Source organism: Schistocerca cancellata, chromosome 1, assembly GCF_023864275.1.
Source record: "Schistocerca cancellata isolate TAMUIC-IGC-003103 chromosome 1, iqSchCanc2.1, whole genome shotgun sequence".
Taxonomy (NCBI): Eukaryota; Metazoa; Arthropoda; class Insecta; order Orthoptera; family Acrididae; genus Schistocerca; species Schistocerca cancellata.
In genome coordinates this window covers 826,857,327-826,883,160 of record NC_064626.1, presented here as the reverse complement: position 1 = coordinate 826,883,160, position 25,834 = coordinate 826,857,327, and the positions used below count along the sequence as shown (strand labels likewise).

General features: G+C 43.3%; 1 protein-coding gene across 1 annotated transcript in view; it reads left to right on the top strand.

Annotated features, from left to right (window-relative positions):
* Window positions 1-8,028: 8,028 nt before the first annotated feature.
* LOC126162405 (pyrimidodiazepine synthase-like) overlaps window positions 8,029-25,834 on the top strand; it is a 77,869-nt gene continuing 60,063 nt past the window's right edge. Inside the window, exon 1 of the mRNA XM_049918903.1 lies at window positions 8,029-8,136. Within this exon, the coding sequence (XP_049774860.1) occupies window positions 8,112-8,136 (25 nt within the window). The 5' untranslated portion in view covers window positions 8,029-8,111. The remainder of the gene's footprint in view (window positions 8,137-25,834) is intronic.

Below are 25,834 nucleotides of genomic sequence, written 5' to 3'. Positions count from 1 at the left end.
GAACTAACCTAGCAGCTTGAAAATTGCAAAGATATAACAGCAAATAACAATGCATGCGTCGTCAACGTAAAACGACAGTACTACTAACATAAACAAAAATATAACTAAATTGCGGATAATAATTGACTTACCCCCGTAGAAGCAGCGGCGGCAAGTGAAAATGTGTGTCGGATCAGAATCCGAACCCGGGGCCTTCTGTTTAGTAACCAGTTGCATTAACCAATGCTCCATCGGAACATAGTGTTTATCACAGTAGTGCGGACTATCTCGAGACGCCTCCTCGATAACCTACATTCCCTCCACATTTTGAGTGGTTTCACCCACAGCACCCGATGCGAGTGTTGCTTTGCATTAAGTGGCTCTACAGTATCTCTGGATACATATTAGATATCTTGGAAACAAACAGACCTGATCTTTTTGAGGTAGTTAATCTAGAATATGGTATTAGTGACCATAATGTCGTTGTGACTTCTATGTCGGTGGAAGTTGCAAAAAAACCAAAGAAACAGCGTAGAGTTTTCTTGTTTTGGAAAGCAAACAAAGGTGTCATGAATGAATATCTTCATAGTCAGCTCCAAGCGTTCACTACGAGACACAAAGATATTGAACATCTTTGCTCGGAATTTATCGGTATTGTCCACCACGTGCCAGAGAAGTATGTGCCTAGCAAAAATATAGGGGAGGGAAAGGATCCACCTTGGTACAAAAACATATTAGGAAGTTGCTGAGAAGCAGAGAATTTTGCACAGTCGTTTTGAACTTAATCACTGCTCCGCTGACAAACTGAAATTATGCGATATGAATGTATCTGTCAAAACGCCAATGAGAGATTCTTTTAATGAATTTGAAAGCAATATTTTATCTGCAGAGTCTAAAAATAGTCCCAAAAACTTTTGTTCGTACGTAAAATCTATGAACGCTACAAATAATTCAACACCTCTTGCTGACAGTACGGGTAGTGTGTATGATGATAAACGGAAGGCGGAAATTCTAAACCTAGCTTTCAAAAACTCGTTTACAGTAGAGGACTGCTGCACCATTCCCCCTTTCAGTTATCGAACAAACGCAAGGCTGGCTGACATAGTGCCTAGTGTATCTGGGATTGTAAAACAGTTAAGATCCTTAGACACCAGGAAGGCATCTGCCCCAGACGGTATCCCCGTAAGATAATATGTTGACTATGCTACAAATATAGCACCATTCTTATCCATCGTCTATCAGAGATCATTGAAACAGCGGGAAGTTCCACGGAACTGGAAGAAGGTCCAGGTCACAGCAATCTACTGTATAAAAAGGTGAGAAAATCGGATGCACATAATTACCGGCCAATTTCGCTGACATTCATTTGTTGTAGAATCATGGAACATATTTTGTATTCAGACATAATGACCTTTCTAGACTCTGAGAAGCTCATCTGCAGAAACCAGCACGGTTTTAGGAAACAGCGGTAATGCCGGACACAGCTGGCCCTCTTTGTGCATGATATACAACAGGCTCTAGATACCGGCTCCCAGGTTGATGCCATATTCCTCTACTTTCGAAAGGCGTTCGATTCAGTTCCGCACTGTCGCTTTCACCAAAAAGTGCGCGCTTACGGTCTATCCGATGACATACGCGGTTGGATAGAAAGTTTTCTAACAGACAGCAGTATGTCGTCCTGAATGGGGTGACTTCAACAGAAACAAGCGTAACTTCAGGTGTGCCACAGGGCAGCGCAAAAGGTCCGCTGCTTTTTGCGATTTACGTAAACGATCTGGTTGATGGTATTGACAGCGGCATTAGACTGTTTGCCGATGATGCTGTAGTCTACAGGAAAGTAATATCACATGAAAGTTGTGAACAAATCAATGAGGATTTGCAGAAAATAAATGTATGGTGTAATGACTGGTAGTTATCTCTCAATATTAGTACTGCGTATAACAAGGCGAAAATCCCATTTATGTACGAGTACAAAATAACTGCCCAGTCTTTTGAAGCAGTAAGGTCCGTCAAGTATCTGGGTGTGACTATTCGAAATGATCTCAAATGGAATGACCAGATTACACAAGAAACGGGCAAGTGAATTCTAGATTGCGGTTTAATGAGAATCATGAAGCGATGCAGTCCTTCAACAAAGGAATTTGCTTACAATACGTTAGTTCGTACAGTCTTAGAGTATTGTTCGTCTGTATGGGACCCTTACCAGTTGGGTCTGATTCAAGAGATTGAGAAGGTCCAAAGAAGAGCGGCAAGATTCGTGACTGGTACATTTAGCCATCGCGAGAGCGTTAGAAATCTCGTAGAAAGTTGGAAGTGGGACACACTTGCAAATAGACGACGAGCTAAACGGAAGGGGCTGCTCACTAAACTGCGAAATCTGATCTTAGCCGAGGATGTAGAGCATATATTATTAATACCAACTTTCAAATCGTGCAATGATCACCATTCAAAGATAAGGGAAATTAAAGCTCGCACTGAGGCGTTCAGACAGCCGTTTTTCCCTCGCACGATCCGTGATTGGAACAGAGCGGGGGGGAGGGCGCGAATTGTGCCCTCCACCACACACCGTTGGTGGCTAGCGGAGTATATATGTAGATGTAGGTATTTAACTTTTCGCTCACCTCTTTCTCTTTTTCTTCCAACAATTTGATAAATTCGTTGGAAAATCTTTGGCCTTGAGCGTCTAAGCGTACACGTACCACTTCCTCTGGGTCAAGTAATGAACTCAACTCTCTGAGACAGCTGGTGGACGGTGGCTTCTATTTTAGACTGCGCTTTCTGCAGTGACTGTACGTCGCTTGTTAACTTCTTTAGTGCTTCCGGTGTCTTCGTAAGCTATCTTATGTTCCGAAATTTCGGTAGAAACACTCCACAAACTGTTATCAATGTTAGCTAATTCCTTACCTCACTCGAAAAGAGTGGTATTAATTTGTACAGCAGACTGTTTGCCACGCTTGTCCATACGCGGTAACAGCTCCTCCTCACGTTCGCCAAGCGTGGTATTAATTTGTGCGGAAAACTGTTTGTCACCCTCTGCTAGGAAATCGTCCATTTTCGTGGAAATTTGTGTTCTCATCTCTTGATTGAGTTTGCTAAGGATGACATTAATTTGCGCCGAAATTCAAGTGACCATTTCTTTGCCAAGTTCGTTCATTCGCTTGGTCATTTCATGGTCTTGCTTATTTATCACTGTTTCAGTTTTCTTAAATAACATTGTAAAAGGATCATTTTCACTCGTTTTAGTAATTTCTTCAAAATATGCTGTGTGTGAGTGAATGTATTTCAGAAATGACTCGGTTTGATTCCTCTACTGCCAGATAGATGTTACTGCCGGTAATGGGCATTAAATTCAACATTCATTAGATTTTCAGGATCCATTGGTACGTCTTTCCATATTTTGTTCATTATATAGAAATATCAGTGGTGCACGAAACTGAATTATGTTGCAATATAAGTTACAATTTTTAAGGTTACGCACAGAAAAATTATTTGTAACTACTATTGAACAAGATGGACGCTTGTTTTTTCAAACACCAGAAAGTCATCCAAGGTCCATCTTATCCGCGTGCTGCCTAAAAACTGCCAAATTAGTCACGATCTTTTACAGTAATGCAGTTAAGAGAAATTAATGTCTTAGAGCGTAAAACTTACGATCATTTAATTTGAGTTATGAACTGTTCAGTGCGGTATTTAGAAATGGAAAAGACCGTGACGCGCGCAATGCAGGCAATAGACAGTGGTGTCGCTTACCTTTAGTTTTTCTTTTTTCTTACGTGATGTATTACAGCTTCATGGTACCACACAATAAAATTTTTTTCTTTCAATATTTTTGTTATTTTCTTAACATGGGTTTCATTCCGTTGCTCTTCTCTCAGGTACTGTGAATTTCTACATTTTCAAACATGAAACAGAAAGAACATAAAATGTCTCACAAGGAGAGTTAAAAAAGTTAAAGGTCTCTCAAAGGTGCGGCGAGAATTTAACAATTTGCAAATGATGCAACTTAGTATAATAGAAGAGCCGCGACAGGGAGGCAACCCCCTTAAGAATGGATAATTTTACTAAGAAGCTCACGACCCAACATTGCATACATCCGAGAATTGATTGCAATAAATATCTCAGGGGTTTGGACACTTAACTGAAAAGTAATTAACGAATGGTTACTAATAGTGTCCGATCATTCGTATCCGTACAATCCGCCGCCAACCTCACCTACATTATGCCTCAAGATGTGGAAATCACAACATAAATGGTTAATAGACAAGGTAGTGCCTTGAATCAATTTGCTGAGCTGGATCTCCAAACGACAATAGGCGTTAACATAGGAAGATGGTAAAAGAGCGGCGCTCCTTCCTTCATTTATTCTCAGTGGCTTCACATTCACCACTTTACGACTTCTGGAAGTTTCGGTACCTTAAATCCAACCTTAGAACGTTTATCAAATACATTTTTCATTATTGTATTTTTCTTTACAAATAAGATATGGTTTTCTTAATATACATCTTTACGTTACCAATTATGAGAATAAAAATTAGGGAAAAATGAGTCATATTATGAAACCTTTCGTTTTAATATTTTTATTCTTTTTTTGGTGTGCACATAAACATGAACAGTAACGCTGCACCGAACGAGATGATGTGCAGTGGTTAGCACACTGGATTCGCATTCGGGAGCACTATGGTTGTTGATATGGTTCAAACCCGCGTCCGGCCATCCTGATTTAGGTTCTCCGTGATTTCCCTAAATCGCTGAAGGTAAATGCCGGGATTGTTCCATTGAAAGGACACGGCCGATTTCCTTCCCCATCCTTCAGTAATCCGATGGGACCGGTGACCTCGCTGTTTGATCCCCTCCCCCAAACGACCCAACCACGTAACTCCACCTTGCACCCTTGTTATGACGCTTACTTATACTGAAGGAAATGCACCCCTATGGGCTTGATATCCAGGCTTCCGATTTGCCTAAGAATTTTCAGAGAGGGTAAACTGAATACGGTATTATGTAGTGAGTTGTTAGTAACCTTTGGATGTGCTTCAGGAAAATGATCGCCAGTAATCGTTTTATTTATTAATGATGCGTTTATAGTGTTTCTCACGTCCTCAGACTGCTGTATGACTAAATGGACATCTGTAGAGAAATTTTAGCTAAATAAAACAACATGAATGAATTCAGTACAGTGTGAATCCTGGTAGATACATTAAAGTTTGTGAAAATTGCAGCACCAGGATAGAAACTTGTGAGAGACATGAAGTTTACACCACACATTACGTACGTGACAATAGACAGTTGATAAAATATTTTTTCACTAAGTCTGACTTTGGGAATGGTATGAGTATTGTGCGAGCCCCCATGCGATGTAACCTGGACCCGGTTTGTGTGTGAGTCAGTAACAGAATATCAGTGATTTCTGTAGATCCCTGACAAACTAACTGCCTGCCAACGTAGATCAGGGAAATATCTCAGCCTGTGTGTGAAACAGTGTTACTAATTAGTCTGTAATGAAGGCATGCTCATAGCTCGCCACCCGCGACGGGGAATGGCCCTGCAGGAGCAATGCATGTCACGTTGCCTGAGGGAGAGCCACTGCAACGGGCCCTAATATCTGCCTGACGTAGGGATTTCTGATCATGTAGCCCTCAATACGTTCTATTCCGCATCCGGTGGAGTACCCAAAGTCGTGCCAGACCATTACAGCTGGCTTCTGTTCGCTCTATCACTCAACCACGTAGGCTACGAGAATATGATCATCAGTGTTGCTTCTGCAATTATGCTGCCACCACTGCAAGACAGGCTGAAGCTGTACCGTCCGAAGATAGTACATTCTGCCACACAGCATACTTTTGGACAATGATGACGTTTCCGTGACATGCATGTCACCAGTCTATCCAACTGCAGACAGCAATCGATCAGTTAGCATGGTATAATTATAGACGCGGACAGGATGGATATTAGCTCATGATTGGATCACATTGCGTGCTCCAGAATGCGTTCAGCTCTGCATACAGCCAGACAGCCGCTGTTACCACATACGCAGTAATTTGGTAGCAGCCTGTTCTCCACAAGTCAGAACGCCAAGGCAACACAAAATGACTTGTTGGGTACCTGTCATTCTCGCCCATTCGAACTGACGTGCTGATATTTCTAATGCAGGTCTACTGCATTAGCCGCTGCACCTTTCGACTGCATTTCGCATTTGTATGCAGTCATTTGTGACTTGCAAGACATGCCACTGTAATCAGTATATCACGCCACACTGCTGGCAATATTTCTGTGTTAAAGGACATTCAGTGCAACACCTTCTATATATGTAATAGTTTATGCGCTTTGGTTATTATCAATTCCTTAAAAATTTCGGGTCTTAGTAATCACGTCAGCTGACCAGATGGCCTTATATCACTAGTGGATTTGGCGCTAGGAAAATATTCACTATGACACGGACAGTAAGCGATTTTGTTCGGTCGTGCCAATTTCGTAGTATCTATTGAGGGTTTGCATCGGCGAACAGAAATCAATGTTTTTACTTTTATTATTAAAATAACTTTTTCACTGAATTAATGGTCATAATGAGCGATAACTGATATGCCACAGAAATATCACAGATCTTGTTTTCCTGACCTTATCCGTTATCTTCACGTAGTCAGCGTGTCAAAATGGATTTAACAATGGTTGTGCTAGAGGGTCGTCATATTCGCTTCGTTTCACCACCGCTGCACCCTCCTCCCCTCTTTCCACTTTTCTCCCCTCCCGGGATGGAATTTGTGTACCTCTGCGATCAGTGTTAACAGTGTGAGAACGTCTTCGAAGTGTTTGCTACCCAAGTAACAGGCGGGACGTGGGAACCAGCCCGTTATTCATCATGTGGGAAACTGCATAAAAAACCGCATAAAGACCACACCCAGGCTGGCCGGCAAACCATGACTCGTCGTAAATCCGCCAGGAGGATTCGATCTAGCGCCGGCGCGACTCCCTGAACCCCAGATGAGATACGTTAACGCAGGTATATCCGGGCGGGCCCACGCTAATACCAGAGATCTCTTAAGCGACACTTCAGTGATGTTACGTAGTTCGTTGGATAAGGTACTGATTTACTTCTCTGAAGTCCTTGGGCTTGGGAACAAGTGCAAAAGGTGTGACATTCTCTTTGAAAATAATGGTGTTGCTATTGGTAATTTTCTAAAGTCGGAAGAGGAAATTTAAAAAAAGACAGTTTTCATCGCCCACACTCTTTCCTTTTGTACAATCGGGGCGTGTTATCTTCTAATCTCAGCCCTTCTATTCCTACAATATTCGCCTTATTCTCTTTCATAGCGTGCTAGAAATCATGTTTTTCAATAGCCCATAGAGGAAAATATAATTAGAATGGAAAAACTTAGTTTTATATTGTTTTTACGAGAAACCATTGGAAACCGACGGAAGAAACGCATGGAGGAGGTTTGAACTAGGTTGGAATCCAGCTTCGTGTCCTTACAGAGGCAGTGTGGACTATAGAATTTCACACACATTAGTACGTGACAGTGCGCCCCAGGTAGCTGAGTGGTCAGAGCGGCAGAATGCCAATCCTAAGGGCTCGGGTTCGATTCCCCGCTGGTCGGAGATTTTCTCCGCTAAGGGACTGGGTGTTGTGTTGTCATAATCATCATCGTTTCATCCCCATCGACGCGCAAGTCGCCGATGTGGCGTCAAATCCAAAGACTTGCACCCGGCGAACGGTCTACCCGACGGGAGGTTCTAGTCACACGACATTTACATTTTTAGTACGTGACAGAAGCACGTATCATCATCAACATCCGAAGAAATATTTCAGGAAATGAATTCGATACGAAACGTGTCAGATTGGAAATGTTCAAAGATATCCATTTGGCTCTAAATCGTTTTGATATTCAGTTGCTTCGGTGATCCGACCTTCCCTGTAGACGGTGTTTATTCCTTTTCAGAATCGTAATGATGCGAATATGAGCAGTCTGGACGCTGCCTGCTTGGCGTCTCAGCTCGGCAGCCTGTCATTTGTGGCTGGGGCGTTCTGAATGACAGAGCGTCAGAAAACGCGACCCGCAGTGAAACAGAGTTTATAAAGCATTGTCGGTGGCTAAGAAACTGCATCAGTCCCTCCACGGCTGATTTATCGTAACAAGATGAGCGTCCGGTTCCTCCAGAAAGGTAAGTTTAATTTCTTTCTTAAAATGGATAAGCAACAGTTCTGAAGATTTTTCGCGATCTGCTTCTACGCTATAGAGGCGTGTCCACCATTTCATGGCAATGTTACGTTACGCTGTAAGTTGTGGAATTATTTTTGTAAAATCACTAGCTTCTTGCAGCAATATTTCTCTGGTGTTAGGACCATTGGCCACTAATTTACAAGGCACGTTAATACTCGTCTCTAGTAAAGGTAAAGCGGGGCACTCAGTTATGTACCCCGCTCTGCCCATTCTTTCATGCACCTCTTTTTTTAAGGAAAGACATCACAAGAAAAGACTAATACCAAACGAATAATGGAACTGTTCTCGATGTTGTCGATTAGCAATCATTATTAGACTTACAAAATGAAGGAACCACATGAATTAACAAGGTGTTATCAAGATCCATTTTTGTATATCTAGAGCAAATTTAATTGCTGTCATCGCAGAATATATCAAGCGTTCGGCCAAAGATATACACTTATCTGCCAGAGCATTATGACCATCTGCCTATAGTCGGTATGTCCATCTTTGGCACGAATAACAGCGACGACGCATCGTGACATGGAAACACTGAGGAATTGGTAGGTCGCTAGACGGAGTTTGCACCACATCTGCACACATAAGTGAATATCTTTATTTGAAGGACATCGTCTTTACGCCAGTGACTGTTATAAGTTTTTATTACACTATTGTAATTTCGGACAAAGGCCATTATCAAGTGCTGATACTATGGCTTTAAGCCATTTCAACGTAATGTAAGCTTTACATTACGTTGACATGACTTAAAGCCATAATATCAGCACTTGATAATGGTCTAAGGCCGAAATTGCAATAGTGTAATAAAAACTTAAAACATTCACTGGCGTAAAGATGGAGTCCCTCAAAAAACATTTTATGACTGTGAATCCCAGCTACAACAAGTTTATTCAATTTCCTTAAATTCCGGTGAGAAGGGCGATGAGCACTGGCACCACGTTCAGGCACATCAAAGATGTGTTCGATCGGGTTCGGATTTGGAGAGCTGGGGGACCAATAAATCAACTGGAATCCGCGATTGTGTTCCACCACACTCCAAGGCTGGTGACATGGCGTATTATCTTGCTGAAAAATGCCACTGCCGTCGGGAAATATGATCGTCGTGAAGAGATGTAGTTGGTCTGCGACCAGTGTACGATACTCCTTGGCTGTCATGGTGCCTTGCACGAGCTCCATTGAACCCATGGATGCCCACGTGAACGTTCCTCAGAGCATAATGGAGCCGCCGCCAGATTATCCCTGTCTCGCCGTACATGTGTCAAGCAGCTGCTTCCCTGGTAGACGACAAATTCTCGCGCTCCCATCGGCCTGATGAAGAAGGTATCGGGATTCATCAGACCATGCAACGCTCTGCCACTGCGCCAATATCCAATGCCGATGGTCACGTGCCCATTTCAGTCGTAGTTGCCGATGTCGTGGTGTTAACATTGGCACATGCATGGGTCGTCGGCTGCGGAGGCCCATCGTTAGGAGTGTTGGGTGCACTGTGTGTTCAGACACACTTGCACTCTGCCCAGAATTAAAGTCTGATGTTAGCTCCACCACAGTTCGCCGCCCATCCTGTTTTACCAGTGCGCCCGGCGTACGACGTTCGACATTTGTACTGAAGGTGACCGCCCAACGTCACGACGCCTGGACGTGGTTTCACTGTACATGGGCAGGGGCGACAATGTACAGTAGGTCAGCACTTGTAAGTGGGCATCCAGGGCTACCATTAAATGACAGAACAGGAAACTAGATAAAATAAAGAGAATATATTTGAATGTACTGTATACAAGGGGCGTTCCTAGGGTCGGAAGTTATCAGATTTAGGCCAGTCTAGGAGCTCGAACAACTAACTGAAGTGGGCAACGGAAGGGAGGAGGTTCATGTTAACTTTCGTCGGTGGCCGGTCGTGAAACGCAGAGCCGGAGGCTCTGCCTCCCACGAAAGACGTCTGTTCTGCATCTACATCTACATCTGCAATTCACACTTAAGTGCCTGGCATACTGCTCCTCTACCACTCCACTCTCAAATGGCACGTGGGAAAAAGGAACACCTAAATCTCTCCGCGCGAGCTCTGATTTCTGTTATTTTATTATGATGATCATTTCTCTCTACGTAGGTGGGTGTCAACAAAATATTTACGCATTCGGAAGAGAAAGTTGGTGACTGCAATTTCGTAAATAGATCTCGCCGTTAAGAAAACCGCCTTTGTTTCAGTGACTGCCACCCCACTTCGCGTATCATATCAGTGACACTCTCACACCTATTGCGCGATAACACAAAACGAGCTGCCCTTCTTTGCACTTTTTCGATGTCCTCCATCAATCCTACATGGTAAGGATCCCGTACTGCGCAGCAATATTCCAGCAGAGGACGGAAAAGTGTAATGTAGTCTGTCTCTTTAGTGGGTTTGTCGCATCTTCTAAGTGTTCTGCCAACAGAACGCAGTCTTTGTTTCGCCTTCCCCACAATATTATCTACGTGCTCTTTCCGATTTAAGTTGCTCGTAATTGTAATTCCTAGGTATTTAGTCGAATTGACAGCCCCTAGATTTGTGCGATTTATCGTATTCCCAAAATATGTCGGATTTCTTTTAGTACCCATGTGGATGACCTCGCAATTTTCTTTGTTTAGTGCTAATTGCCACTTTTCGCACCATACAGAAATTGTCTCTAGATCATTTTGTAATTGGAATTGATCGTCTGATGATTTCACTAGACGGTAAATTACAGCGTCATCTGCAAATAAGGTAAGGGGGCTTCTCAGATTATCACCTACATCATTTATATAAATCAGGAACAGCAGAGGGCCTATGACACTAGCTTTTGAAACGCCAGATATCACTTCTGTTCTGCTCGATGATTTACCGTCTATCACTATGAACTGTGACCTCTCTGAGAGGAAATCACGAATGCAGTCACACAACTGAGACGATACTCCATGTGCACGCAACTTGATTAATAGTCGATTGTGAGGAATGGTATCAAAAGCCTTCTGGAAATCTAGGAATATGGAATCGATCCGAGATCCCTTGGCGACAGCACTGCTAGAGGTCTGGATCACAAGAGAGAGAGAGAGAGACAACTGTGTTCTGCACTGCGGAACGTTCCAGCGTCCACATACGTGATCTATATCCCACGCACGCTATTGGCTAAAACCGATGGTGTGAATTCACTAGCAGAGGGCTCAAGGCGTCTCTTGTCAACAGCTCTAACTGGACAGAACTGCCCCATTTCTGAAAGGCAGGCAAGTTGTGTCACATAGGCACTGCCGAAGCTGCTGTGGGAGAAATCTTGTTGAGATTTTACTCGGCCTTTGAAACAAACTCTTTAAACCAATTCCCTAAAATATTCCTTGACTGGCTACCACCCTGTACATGCCATGTGTTGAAGACACTCATCACAACACTCCTCGAACACCCAACAAGTCGTGCAGTTTCCGAAACGCTCGTTTCAAGTGGCTGGTCCATAACAATATGCCCTCAATGAAACTCATATACATCGCACGCCTTGCCCATTCTACACACGGACTGCAGGCTCACTGACACTACATGCACCGTACGTGTGCCTGATTAGCAGTCGTTCCTCGCCAGGTGACTCTGCTATTCCCTGGACGAGTTTATATCGATAATAGGTCGATAGTCGTAATGTTCTGCCTGGTCAGTGTATTTCTAACAATGAAATCTACAAAGCCTCTAAGAGGAAGTGTTGCATTGGTTGACAGAGTGTAAACAGCTTACGTTTTTCGTTTAAGAGACTCAGCAGTCTGCACGTACAGCTTGGCTAAAGTTAATATCCTTCTCCATCAGATCGTAGATATATTTTTACAGTCCCGTCTAGTAAGGACCACACAGGAGTCCAGACTAGGTGTGCGGCTTTATAGCAACCAGCATTCAGTAAGCTGGTTTCAATAATGGTTCAAATGGCTCTGAGCACTATGGGACGTAACATCTGAGGTCATCAGTCCCCGAGAACTTAGAACTACTTAAACCTAACTAATCTAAGGACACCACACACATCCATACCCGAGGCAGGATTCGAACCTGCAACCGTAGCAGCCGCGCGGTTCCGCACTGAAGCGCCTAGAACCGCTCGGCCACAGCGGCCGGTGGTTTCAATAATGACGCGTCGTCAGAAGTAAATACAACTTCGAAAAGTGATAAAAGTCCTGATTACTCAGGATTGAAATGTCAGCAGGTCTCAGACTGTTCGAGGAAGACGTATTTCCGAGATGCTCGTCCCCAGGCACCAGGCCATATCAGCCATTTGTCAACATTGCTTATGTCAGTCGATGTCCTCGTTTGGAATCCGTAGCGTCACTACTACATAAATGGATATGCAAATCTAATATTCATGGGGGACTGGAATGCAGTTGTAGGGGAAGGAGTAGAAGGAAAGGTTACAGGACAATATGTGCTTTGTACTAGGAATAAGACAGGAGAAAGATTAAGTGAGTTCTAGCAAAAATTTCAGCTGATAATAGCGAATACTATGTCAAGAATCACAGGAGAAGGTGTACTTGGAAAATGCCGGGTGATACGGGAAGTTTTAAGTTAATTTAAACCATGGTCAGATAGACATTCCGAAACACATCAAACAATTAATTGGTTCCCGGAACTTCTTACGTAATTAGATCTGGAGCATTGTAACCTATTATTCGAAATTAGTAGTTTAGTCCATCCCAACGCGATACGCCATCGCCAAGGCAATGTGTATTTTAAGTGAATCGCACAAGCTCCAGTTTTCCTTTAGTTCCCGCCTGTACGAAACTGACGATCCTCAAAAACATTCTGGTACACTTTCGCTGCCATATGTAGCACCCTTAAATTAATTAGTATGATTTCACAGAATAATAATTGGTCGGAGATGCCTTGTTTAAGGAGTGTATGCGATGAAAAGGTGGAAAACTGTCGGCCTGGCTCAGGGATGGCGCTGATATCAATAGCATCGTACTTCACTCAAGATAGCATATCCTGCGCGATAATGCAAGTTATGTGTGGAAATGACAAACAAAATGTTGTTTCATTCATTAGATTTTTTAAACTTATCAACCTGGGTAACTTACGTTCAAATCGATGCACTACTGCAGTATCGAGTTCTCATGAAATTATTTGTTTTAGACAAACCAATATCCACCCAAAGCTTTTAATGAGTCTGCTTAATAATTGTCAACAATCAAGGGGCGCTAACCCAGGCAACACAAGAGACCGCAATACGTTCGAGAAGAATCGGAATCATTTACCCATCCAGCCGTTAGGCTTTCTGCGGTTTCCCTACAGCTATTAAAGCGAATGACAGGATGGCGATATCCTTCCGCGTCCTTGTCCTAATCGAACTTTTGCTTCGTTGATTGAACGTTAAATCCGTATTTCGTTCCTTTCGCTTTTTACTTTGTCACACGACAATACTATTCTTAAAAATGATGCACGTAATGGACGTGCTAAATTATTGATCATACATCAAAATATTTGTAAATTACGCAACGATCGACGTTTAAGTGTGTGTAAAATATTTTGAATGAAATGATCTTCAGTGGCTGTAAAATAATTTTTATTAAAAGTTGCGACCGGTTTAGAGTCAATTGAAGACGCATCCTCAGGTGGTCTGTACAACATTAATAAGGATTTTTTTTTCACAAAGAATTCTTAACAATGGTCAGAAGTATAAAGGGAGACTGAAAAGTAGTATTATACAGGAATACTTGAAGAGTGCTCACACAGATTCTTTTTAACAACTCATAGAGTAAAGTTAACTGCCTTAGAGCCACTCCCCATCATTTACGTCAAGCTGTAAACTAATAGGGCTCCTAAAGCGGTATTAATTGGAAATTTTTGGTAAGGTCTTATGGGACCAAACTGCTGAGGTCATCGGTCCCTAAGCCTACACACCACTTAGTTTAACTTAAACTAACTTACGCAATGGACGACACACGCAGCCATACCCGAGGGAGGACTCGAACCTCCGACGGAGGGAGCTGCACGGACCGTGACAAGGTGGCCCTAGACCGCGCGGCTACCCCGCGCGGCTAAAGCGGTAGTCCATAGTTAAAATAAAGGATATAGTCGAAACTACAGAAATAAACCTGGATGAAAACCAAACCGTTCAAACAAAGCTGTAGACTAATAAAGTGCCCAGACAGTTTCAAAGTCTGAACCCAAAAAACGAGAAGAGCCTTACCGTGCCACGTGCAGGAAGGTAGTTGAGCGACAGCGGTCGACGCAGTCCTGACCGTTCTGCAATGCCGAAGATGTTCACAGGTGGAATTAGAAGTGACGAAAACAAAACCGTCGCTATAGAAGGCATGAAGGACGAGGTTCGGCTGTAGATGTGGGTTAGGTTGGGTTGTTTTGGGGAAGGAGACCAGACAGCGAGGTCATCGGTCTCATCGGATTAAGGAAGGAAGTCGACCGTGCCCTTTGAAAGGAACCATTCCGGCATTTGCCTGGAGCGATTTAGTGAAATCACGGAAAATCTAAATCAGGATGGCCGGACGCGGGATTGAACCGTCGTCCTCCCGAATGCGAGTCCAGTGTCTAACCACTTCGCCACCTCGCTCGGTCTGTAGATGTGGTAAACTATTAAAAATATGTAACAGAGAATATAAAAAACTGAGTCCCGTTTATAAAAAAAACTGCAGGCGCACATTTAAAATGTAAAATATTAATAAAGAACGAGTGGTAGTACAAACTCCGTCTTTCACAAAAACGATGCCACATTAGTAGACAAACGCGAATGGCTAATCTGGGAAGCTAAAGACCTGTTACGATAAAAAAGTGGGCTGTAGGAGTAACGCCTATCTGTTTAGATAGTCAACATTTGCTAAAACACCCTTGAATCACAGATCTGTTGCGCATTCGAGGTAGAACAAGTTAAACTTATTAGAGCAGAACAAAACCAGACTACTTTCAAAACAAGAGTATTGCCTTTGCTTTCGCAATGTAGTCCGTGCATATTCTTTCGGATGTTCATAATAAGGTGACCAGTTTTCTGCAAATGCCCGCTTAGTGCCACCTTTGCGCTGGAATCATTCATGTGCTCTCTAAAGCGGGTCCCGAAGTTTCTTCCCGTCTGACCTATATATTTAGACATAGAGGAACCCCACACATTGGCTGCGTAATGGGACTGCCTTAAAGCAGTGACAAAAGTTGAAAATTCGTATTGGAGCGGTATTCGAACCCATGTCTCCTGCTTACTAGGCAGATGCTCTGACCACTGCGCCATCCGGTCACACAGGTCATCGCAACTGCACGGACCGTCCTAGCGCGCCTCCCGTCAGCCCAAAATTCTCAACTACTAATGTATTGCCCCTTGCCCGTTACCCGCCTTACTCGTGGCATTTCACCGATTCCCGTGGAATCTCTTCAGTGCGGATGCACATCAGGTTCGAACTCTTACGTGAATCGGTGAAATGCTGCGAGAATGAGGACAATGGGCAAGCGGCACTACATTGGTAGTGTGTGGATAAATTTTTTTCGTGGTGTGGGTGATTTTATATAATAAATATTGTGCCCCTAGCTCGATTATTTCCGGATGTCAAACGTTTTGTCAGCATTAGAGTTACTGAAAAAAATCTAGAACGTGAGGGAGGGTGGGGGGAGGGGGGAGGAGGGGGGGGGGAGAACCAATGACAGAGAGAAAATTTCGCCGCGCACGTGATTTGTTTACTTGACAGAGAATGAAAGATTGTCAAACCGCATAGTCAAAGAGGCTTCAAATAACAAATGGGTTGTATTTATTCTTCGACACATCGTTTTGTGATTCCGACATACATTTATCATTGACTCGGAGTAATGAAGTTGCCAACAGTGACCCTCAACAAATTTCCAGTACCGACCTCTTATGCAACGTCGGTATATACTGCGCGGCCAGTAATCTCTTCCAGCAGACGATGAATGAAAATTACAAGTGGAGTTTCCGTCTGATTGTGGTTAACAGAACGTCAGAAATTTAAATGGATACTCTTACTGCTAGGACCAACGTCGAAGTGTTACATAACTGTACTAGAAAGCCTTTGTGCATTTCTGCTCGACCTTTAGTGTAATCATCTATAAGGAACGCTAAGTGGAAACGCAAGAGCGATGCTACTGGGAAATGGTCGTTTTCTCTGTAAACTGTCGACATAGTCAGGTCACAGATTTATATTTAGTCTAGTAATGGGTTTCTAGTGAAGGTTTCTGAATAATTTACTTTTAGTAGAAATTATGTGTGAAGCACTGATTAAATCTATTAAATGGAAGTTCGTATTAATTATAACGTTGGCGAAACGAGTTCCTCTGAAACTGCCCAACAAAATTCCTCCAGAATTTCTAATAGAGTCCACATTCACAATTTTGCAGCTAATACTAAAAATATTACTTACGTTTGTGTTATTTATTATCGTAAGCCCGGAAGATTAAGAGGTGTTTTTCCCTGAAGACCATTCTTGTTAAACTGATTGACATTCGATATATCTATATATATATGTGTGTGTGTGTGTTTGTGTGTGTGTGTTTCGGGAAATATCCTAATGAAAGAAGCATCACACTTAATGAGATCGTAATCTGTGTGCTATCTATTTTGAATCTCAATACCAAACACGGCAGGAGGTGGCAGGTGTAATTTAATAAGTCTTCATAGCAAAAGACTAAACAGATCATCTGCAGAGAAATTGAACACTTGGTAGAAAGCTACCGGGAGGAAGATGAATTTGGGTTACGGAGAAATGCAGGTACACGATAGGCTCTACTGACCCTACGATTTATCTTATATTGCAGAAAGATAAACCTACATTTATAACATTTGTAGATTTAGAAAATTCTTCTGACAGTCTTGACTGGAAAACATTCTTTGCAGTTCTGAAGTTATCATTTATAAATATAGGGATCGAAAGATTATCAGAACTTGTAGAGAAACCGACTGAGCTATGAGTCGTGGGAGGGGGGGGGGGGAGGGGGGGAAGTAACTGAGAAGGGAATTATTATTCAGTAAGTGCTTAGAGCGGCCAAATCAAATGGCTCTGAGTACTATGGGACTTAACTGCTGAGGTCATCAGTCCCCTAGAACTTAGAACTACTTAAACCTAACTAACCTAAGGACATCACACACATCCCTGCCCGAGACAGGATTCGAACCTACGACCGTAGCGGTCGCGCGGTTCCAGACTGTAGCGCCTAGAACCGCTCGGCCACTTCGGCCGACTTGAGCGGCCAGTTATGGAAACAAAGGAGCAATTCTTTATGGACATGCGCCCTGCGTCCTCAGTGATTTGTTGGATGTATTCAAAGCTCTGCCTTCCCCTACAGTTTTTAGCCTTTACGGCTCCCTCTAGTATCGTGGAGATTATCCCCTGATGTCTTAACACATGTCCTATCACTCTGTCCTTTCTTCCCGTCGTTGTTTTCCATATGGTACTTTCTTCACCGATTCTGCGAAGAACTCCTCATTCCTTATCTTAACAACCCGTCTAATCTTCAACAGTCCTCTGTAACACCGCATTTCAAACGCATCGAGTCTCTGCTGTTTCGGTTTTCCTACTCTCGAGAATTCACGACTATACAATGCTGTGCTACAAACGTACATTCTCAGAAATTTCTTCCTCAGATTAAGCCCTATATTTGACACCAGCAGGCTTCTCTTGGCCAGGAATGTCCTCTTTGCCTGTGCTAGCGGATACCGCCAGTGCAAATTTTTTGACTGTCACAGAATTTACATTTGTACCACAAAAATGCTAGTGACTCCCTCCTCTCCGACGTCACTGCGGATATACGGATTGAAGTTACGACATGTTCGATATGCCTGCCATCATTGGCGATTTTGTGCCGCAGATGAATAGTGAAATTCTACATTGAAATGTCGGAATATTGATGCTGCCGATGACCTCCTGAATGGCTGTTTTCAGCTGAGTAATGATTTTGAAGTTATTGCTGTACACCTTGACTTCAAAATGGCTCTGAGCACTATGGGACTTAACATCTTAGGTCATCAGTCCCCTAGAACTTAGAACTACTTAAACCTAACTAACCTAAGGACATCACACACATCCGTGCCCGAGGCAGGATTCGAACCTGCGACTGTAGCGGCCACGCGGTTCCAGACTGAAGCGCCTTTAACCGCTTGGCCACCACGGCCGGCGACTTCAAAATAGCCGCACAAAAAGGAGTCGCATGTGTTCTGATCCGGAGGATATGCGGCCAATGGAGGCTCTTGTCAGTGGCCTCTGGCACCCCAGAGCCAGAATGTGGTCCCCAGAGTGCTCCTAAGAGACATCAGACACTCTCCTGCTTCGATCGAGTCAAGCTCCGTCTTGCATGAGCCACATCTTGTCGAATGTAGGGTCACTTTGGTTAATGGGGATGAAATCATTTTCCGAAACCATCACGTACCGTTCAGTAGTCACCGTGCCGTCAAGGAATATCTGACCGATTATTCCGTGGCTGGACATTACACAGCAGACAATTACCCGTTGAGGGTGAAGAGACTTCTCGATCGCAAAACGCTGATTCTCGGTCCCCCGAATTCGGCAATTTTGCTTATTGACGAACCCATCCAAATGAAAGTAGGCTTCGTCGCATGCGCATACGATTCCCATCATGCCCCGCGGCCAACCATGCAGTTCAAACGTCCTAACGCAAACCGTTCAGAAGTTATGACATTTTATTTCATATAGTTCAGTAATTGTCACCCTTCACTTGCACTGTTTTGATGGCCTACTAAGGGTGTGAAGTAAATCCGTGATACCAACGTATTGGCCTCCCGTGGTTAGATGTTCTGTGTGTTCTCTGAATGACTTCAGGTGAATGTCAGTACGTTAACAAGCCTATGGCCAAGTTTTTCTCTTCCTTGGACAATCCAAGCTAATCAACCCCCTATAAGGACCCTGATGTCTTTGGAAAATTGAACTGTAACGTTTCCTTTTCTTTTCCTTAACATTTATTTGTAACAATCTGTTTAGAGGTGTAGCGCATAATCAACGTACCACCTATTATTCGATGCTTCGAATAAGTTACTCATAACACCGTGTTATAAGTTCCTGTAATGTTTGTATAAATCATTTGCATCTATAATGAGTTTGCTGTTTTCATAAGCAGCTGTGCGTAGCTCAGCTTATTACATCGCTGAAATAACTCGGCGTGATGCCCGCAGCTACTTCGTCAAAGAAGCGAAGTTCCTCCCACTCGCGATGCGATCGATGGTGCGAGATGGGAGTCTGACGCAACGTTGTGCACAAAGGGCGGCTGCGGCGTGGTTTGGCATTGCCTATGTTCGCGTGTGCGGCGCAGCTCAAAGCCCTGGAGCGCAGGGGTAAGCGCAGCTCGGGGCGGCTCAGCCGCGGGGGCTTAGCTGCTGAATCAGCATGGCCGCAGAGATACAGCGGGGCAGCGACAATGATAGGGCGAGCTGGGTAAGGCAGAGAGACAGTCATAGCATTCACGTGGTAGCACACAGTACAGAAGATTCTGTGGACCCATTTACTGAAATATGGATTTCCTCTGGTAAGAAGGTCACTTTAAAAAATAATTTACTATGCATGCGTAAATTTCTTCTAGGCATGCAATTCCTTCATTTAAGAAAAGAGAAAAAAAACCTACCAACAGTGACACTCAACATCATCACACCGTGAACTAGTCAGGGACTTAATTGTTACAGGTAATTCATGGCACCCGAATCAATGTTGGAAAACAGACATGACAACCAAACCTCAATATGCAAAACGTCGTAAGGACACGAAGTCCAATAATAACTTACGAGCACGGCTCCCCCCCCCCCTCCCCCGCCGGCGAGTCCTCCCTCGGGCGTGGATGTGTGTGTTGTCCTTAGCGTAAGTCAGTTTAAGCTAGACTAAGTAGTGTGTAAGCTTAGGGACCGATGACCTCAGCAGTTTGGTCCCATAAGACCTTACCACAAATTTCCATTTTTTTATAACTTACGAAAAATTTGCTACTGCAATCATATCAATCATTCTGAACCATCCGATCGTATTAACTGTCAGTTTCATGAGTAATAATATAGCGGAACAATACTTTCCAAACATCAGCAACCTGTCTCGTGCACACAGAACGCGAAACTGGCCACGTGTAGTCAGGACGTAGCATGAGAAGCCAAAGAACGTGTAACTTCAAAGACAATACCAAGAAGACGACCAGTCGATTTAAATCATGGCTTACAAAGATAATTTTAAGATACAACAACCATAAATACAACAACCGTAGTATAGTCATACACTCCTGGAAATTGAACTAAGAACACCGTGAATTGATTGTCCCAGGAAGGGGAAACTTTATTGACACATTCCTGGGGTCAGATACATCACATGATCACACTGACAGAACCACAGGCACATAGACACAGGCAACAGAGCATGCACAATGTCGGCACTAGTACAGTGTATATCCACCTTTCGCAGCAATGCAGGCTGCTATTCTCCCATGGAGACGATCGTAGAGATGCTGGATGTAGTCCTGTGGAACGGCTTGCCATGCCATTTCCACCTGGCGCCTCAGTTGGACCAGCGTTCGTGCTGGACGTGCAGAACGCGTGAGACGACGCTTCATCCAGTCCCAAACATGCTCAATGGGGGATAGATCCGGAGATCTTGCTGGCCAGGGTAGTTGACTTACACCTTCTAGAGCACGTTGGGTGGCACGGGATACATGCGGACGTGCATTGTCCTGTTGGAACAGCAAGTTCCCTTGCCGGTCTAGGAATGGTAGAACGATGGGTTCGATGACGGTTTGGATGTACCGTGCACTATTCAGTGTCCCCTCGACGATCACCAGTGGTGTACGGCCAGTGTAGGAGATCGCTCCCCACACCATGATGCCGGGTGTTGGCCCTGTGTGCCTCGGTCGTATGCAGTCCTGATTGTGGCGCTCACCTGCACGGCGCCAAACACGCATACGACCATCATTGGCACCAAGGCAGAAGCGACTCTCATCGCTGAAGACGACACGTCTCCAATCGTCCCTCCATTCACGCCTGTCGCGACACCACTGGAGGCGGGCTGCACGATGTTGGGGCATGAGCGGAAGACGGCCTAACGGTGTGCGGGACCGTAGCCCAGCTTCATGGAGACGGTTGCGAATGGTCCTCGCCGATACCCCAGGAGCAACAGTGTCCCTAATTTGCTGGGAAGTGGCGGTGCGGTCCCCTACGGCACTGCGTAGGATCCTACGGTCTTGGCGTGCATCCGTGCGTCGCTGCGGTCCGGTCCCAGGTCGACGGGCACGTGCACCTTCCGCCGACCACTGGCGACAACATCGATGTACTGTGGAGACCTCACGCCCCACGTGTTGAGCAATTCGGCGGTACGTCCACCCGGCCTCCCGCATGCCCACTATAAGCCCTCGCTCAAAGTCCGTCAACTGCACATACGGTTCACGTCCACGCTGTCGCGGCATGCTACCAGTGTTAAAGACTGCGATGGAGCTCCGTATGCCACGGCAAACTGGCTGACACTGACGGCGGCGGTGCACAAATGCTGCGCAGCTAGCGCCATTCGACGGCCAACACCGCGGTTCCTGGTGTGTCCGCTGTGCCGTGCGCGTGATCATTGCTTGTACAGCCCTCTCGCAGTGTCCGGAGCAAGTATGGTGGGTCTGACACACCGGTGTCAATGTGTTCTTTTTTCCATTTCCAGGAGTGTAAGTGAAAAATAAACAAAAACAATCAGCATCAATTAACAAAAACAGTTTTTCTGCTATCTGTTCAAGAAGCATTACCTGATAAAAATGCAATTAAAGTAACTTATAACAAAAATTTTTGAACCAAAATTAAAACAAGAATGCGAGAGTCCTAGCTACAATGCATAATTCAGTGTATCTAGTGTCCTAACAGACAGGAGCATAGGATCAAATAAATTTTATTACAGTTCCCAGTATATTACTGAGAAGCAACATCAACATGGAAATATGAAAAGCAGTTTTAAACAATGCACGGTACGCACTGCTACAATTCAATAGCTTAATAAAGTGTTCCTTAGTGATAGTATCCAAGAGACCTGTAAACAAAAACATTATTTAATGTCCATATGGGTGGCTAAAATAAAGCAGCACACACATCTAAACTGTAGTCAAACAGGAATTACATGGAATACATGTGTGAGAACAGTTGGACATTAGACAAATAACTAGCGAGCTTATAAAATTATTCAAAACCAAGTTAGAAACAGGGTAATCAGGTTCAGGTAATTAAAAGTTGTATTGAATGGGATGAAGTGTGTGACCAGTAAATGGACGGCTTAAAAATATAAAATCAAAAATACGAAAACAGTTTTCAGTACTATAACCCATTAACGCTCTTAAATAACTATCCACAGCAGAGGCCGAGACGCCTCAACTCCGATAAACCATACATTTATCCAAAGGAATCCTATAAAAAGTATAGTACAATATCCCACTTGTTTCTGGGGGGGGGGGGGGGGAGATGAAGAACGACAGAGTGTAATGAGCCCAAGAATGTGATGTGGAGTATATAAAACAGTATCAGAGTAAAATGCATTAATAAAACGATAACAAAATACATATGATCTGTCATGATGGTATAATGTCACAATGCCGTAACATAAAGGCTAAAAAGTACACTAAGAAGAGAGAAAGATAAGTAGAATTACCGTTGAACGTGTACCATCTATATTATAAGCAAACAGATGGTCAGTGACCAAAAACGGTAGCAATTTGATAAATTGTTCTAATGCAGCCAAGTGACATCAGTTTCCTGAAATGTATATCCGCTGATGAAAGTTGCCTGAAGAAAGCATTTCAGGTGCTTTATTCGGTACTGGACGACTTAAAAGCAGATAGGATGCTTAAGTCGTTCATTATCTTATGGAAGCTGAAGTAATTGAAGTGAATGTTACAAGCACTTGGCTTGCACACGCTTGTGTGTGTGTGTGTGTGTGTGTGTGTGTGTGTGTGTGCGCGTAACTCTTGTGATAAACCAAAAATGTCTTCAACTATTTTACAAAAGTGAGTTAGAGCATTTAGTTATTACGAAGTTTAAATACTAATTAATAAATCATATAAACGTAGATTTACTGCAACAGACACTCCGTACACCAGTAGCAGACATTAGTTTCTAAAATATTACTTCTAAAAAATTACAAAAATCATTAGTTAGCTATAGGCTGGTCAGATTTCAAAGATAAAAGAACCAGGACACTTGTGGTTATACTTTACACCTAAGTTTATTGCTATACTTAGCTTACCATTCTTGTCAGTTTTCGAGATATTTTGGAATTGATAATAGCTGGGAAACACATAGAAAGAATGTATCTTCATTTCGTGAATTGGAAATGAACATGTAGGTACATTACACGTAAATAAAATTCTTTTCTTCTGAAATGAAAAAAGGTTGATAAATTTTTTACTGTAACAGCCTGGATATATTTTCTGCAATGTTTAGTCACTTACTAGCTACTCAGGTGCAATTTGTTAATTCTAAAAGCTGTGTATATAATACTAATGAACGATCAGATACAAATTATACATTTCATAATAAAATTTCAGATTTAGTATGATTGCAGATTGTTAGGGCAAGCATACGTATAACCCAAACAATATTCAATAAACACTACTAACACGCACCGCATCACTCACACTCTTGACAAAATTAACTTCGATATGGTCGCAGTCCCATTAGGAGAAATGGTTTGAGTGATGCTCCTTTATGCTTCCTTCAGCTTTGGTTTTACTTGTTTCGAGGGCTACAAAGCGAAATGCCGGTAAGTTAAAGGCGGGTATAGATATTACCTGCATTTCTCTTCAACATATCTCTTACTCTTTCTTTAGGCATAAGTCAAGTCAAACCAAATGAGGTAGACTTGTAGAGGGTATTGTGAAAATATATGTTTCTATAACGTTCTAATTCTAGGAACCTTCTTTTTCACAAATATTTAATTAAATGAGAAATATTATTGCACGTGTTATTACTTCTTGATTAAAAACCGGGACAGTTACGAGTGTTGTTCGGAAAGTGTGGAACGATTGGTCGCGAAATGAAAACCACAGTGAAAATCAAAACTGTTTTCTTTGCACATTTAGCTACACCTTCCAGGTACTTCTCTGCATAGTCGCCGCTCCGACCTAGACATTTGTCGGAGCGTTATACCAAATTTCCAACACCATCGTCATAGAAGGCAGCCGCCTTTGCTTTCCAATAATTCTCTACGCTGGTCTATAGCCCATAGTTTGCGCCCAAGTGTTGTCTTCGTATCCAGCGTTTCATGTGAACAGAGATAATACTCAGGACCAGCCAATTAGGGCTGTGTTTTGGGTGATCGAACACTTCCCATCGAAAAGGCTGCAGGAGTGTCTTCACTGCCTCTGCAGAGTGTGGCTGAGAATTGCCATGAAGAAAGAAGTGCGTGGCAGTTGTGTTAGGTGGGCTGCATTCATTAAGGCGAAGCCTCTCAGCGGGCCCTCCTACTTGGCTGGAGAAATTGTTGTTCCAGGCACCTTTACTCGCTCACAGTGCGCTCACAACTGAAAAGAGTGTCGTGATGTGATCGACGGGCGTACCAGAGACACTGTCCAAAACGCCTGCGAAAAGCCTCGTCGGATTTTCACGGTGGTTTCCATTCCGCGACCGACCGTTCCTCACTTTCCGAATAGCCTTTTTATGTGTTCTGAATGATTTTCTCGGGACACCAGGACACTTATATGAAAACTGGGACGTCTGGTCACTCTAGTTACCTACTGAGTGACATATCTTCTAGCTATGACGCCACAGTGGAGTTTTAATATCTCGAATGGACTTGAAAAGACCGCCTCTTATTCATCGGTACAATAATTCGATAACTGAAGCAGTCTATGCTAATAGACTGAAAAGTGCTATGTTGGTCATCTGAAAAACGGGATGTGAGTAAACCATTCCAAATTATAGATCAATTTCCCTCCTCCCAGTCTACATTTTTCTGATGTAGTGACCTATAATCAAAAACTAACCCCTCTTATGTAGAAGCATTTGCGTAACGCCTCTCTCTTTACATTATGTAAAGACTTGTGTACAGCAGAGGGAGCCAGATTTCATTTTCTACTTTATAGAGCGAGAGAGGCGGTTCGATTTGCAATCGAGTGTAGCGGATGTGATTTACGTGTCGTTTCCATAAATCGTTTGGGGCGGTTGAGGACACGGCCGAATTTCTTTCCCACGCTAGTCCAATTCCAGTTCCTATCTCTAAGACCGATTCGTGGATGGAAAACTCTGATCGTCCTTTTTCACGTTGAGAAAAGACGAAGTGTGAATTTGATGTTGCCGAAATCTGAGATATTTGCCGCAGAGAAGGCAATTTAATTCCAGGCAGTTCATTATGTTTTATTTCTGATGTAGCTCTGTGTAGTTCTGAGAAGAGTGATATAAGACGGAAATTTCGTGACCAGTTCTTGTACGTTGCATGTAGAGGAGTTTGAATTATGTTCTTTTCCAGGTGAGGCACAAAAGTTTCTGCTCCTGTAGTAAAGAACTGTCAAGAGTTCTGTAAGGAAACTGAGAAGGACTTTGTTGAGCATATGCACGTTATCCAACACCACTAATAATGATTAGGGAAGAGGGTTGTATCTTGCGGTACTTTTCAGACTCCCACCTCTAGTTAACTTTGCAATGGAATTTAAATGTATTTTGTTATTCCATTTTTAATGGTAGCATTGACTTTTTAATGCTGCAGAATTTTCTGAAATTAAAAAG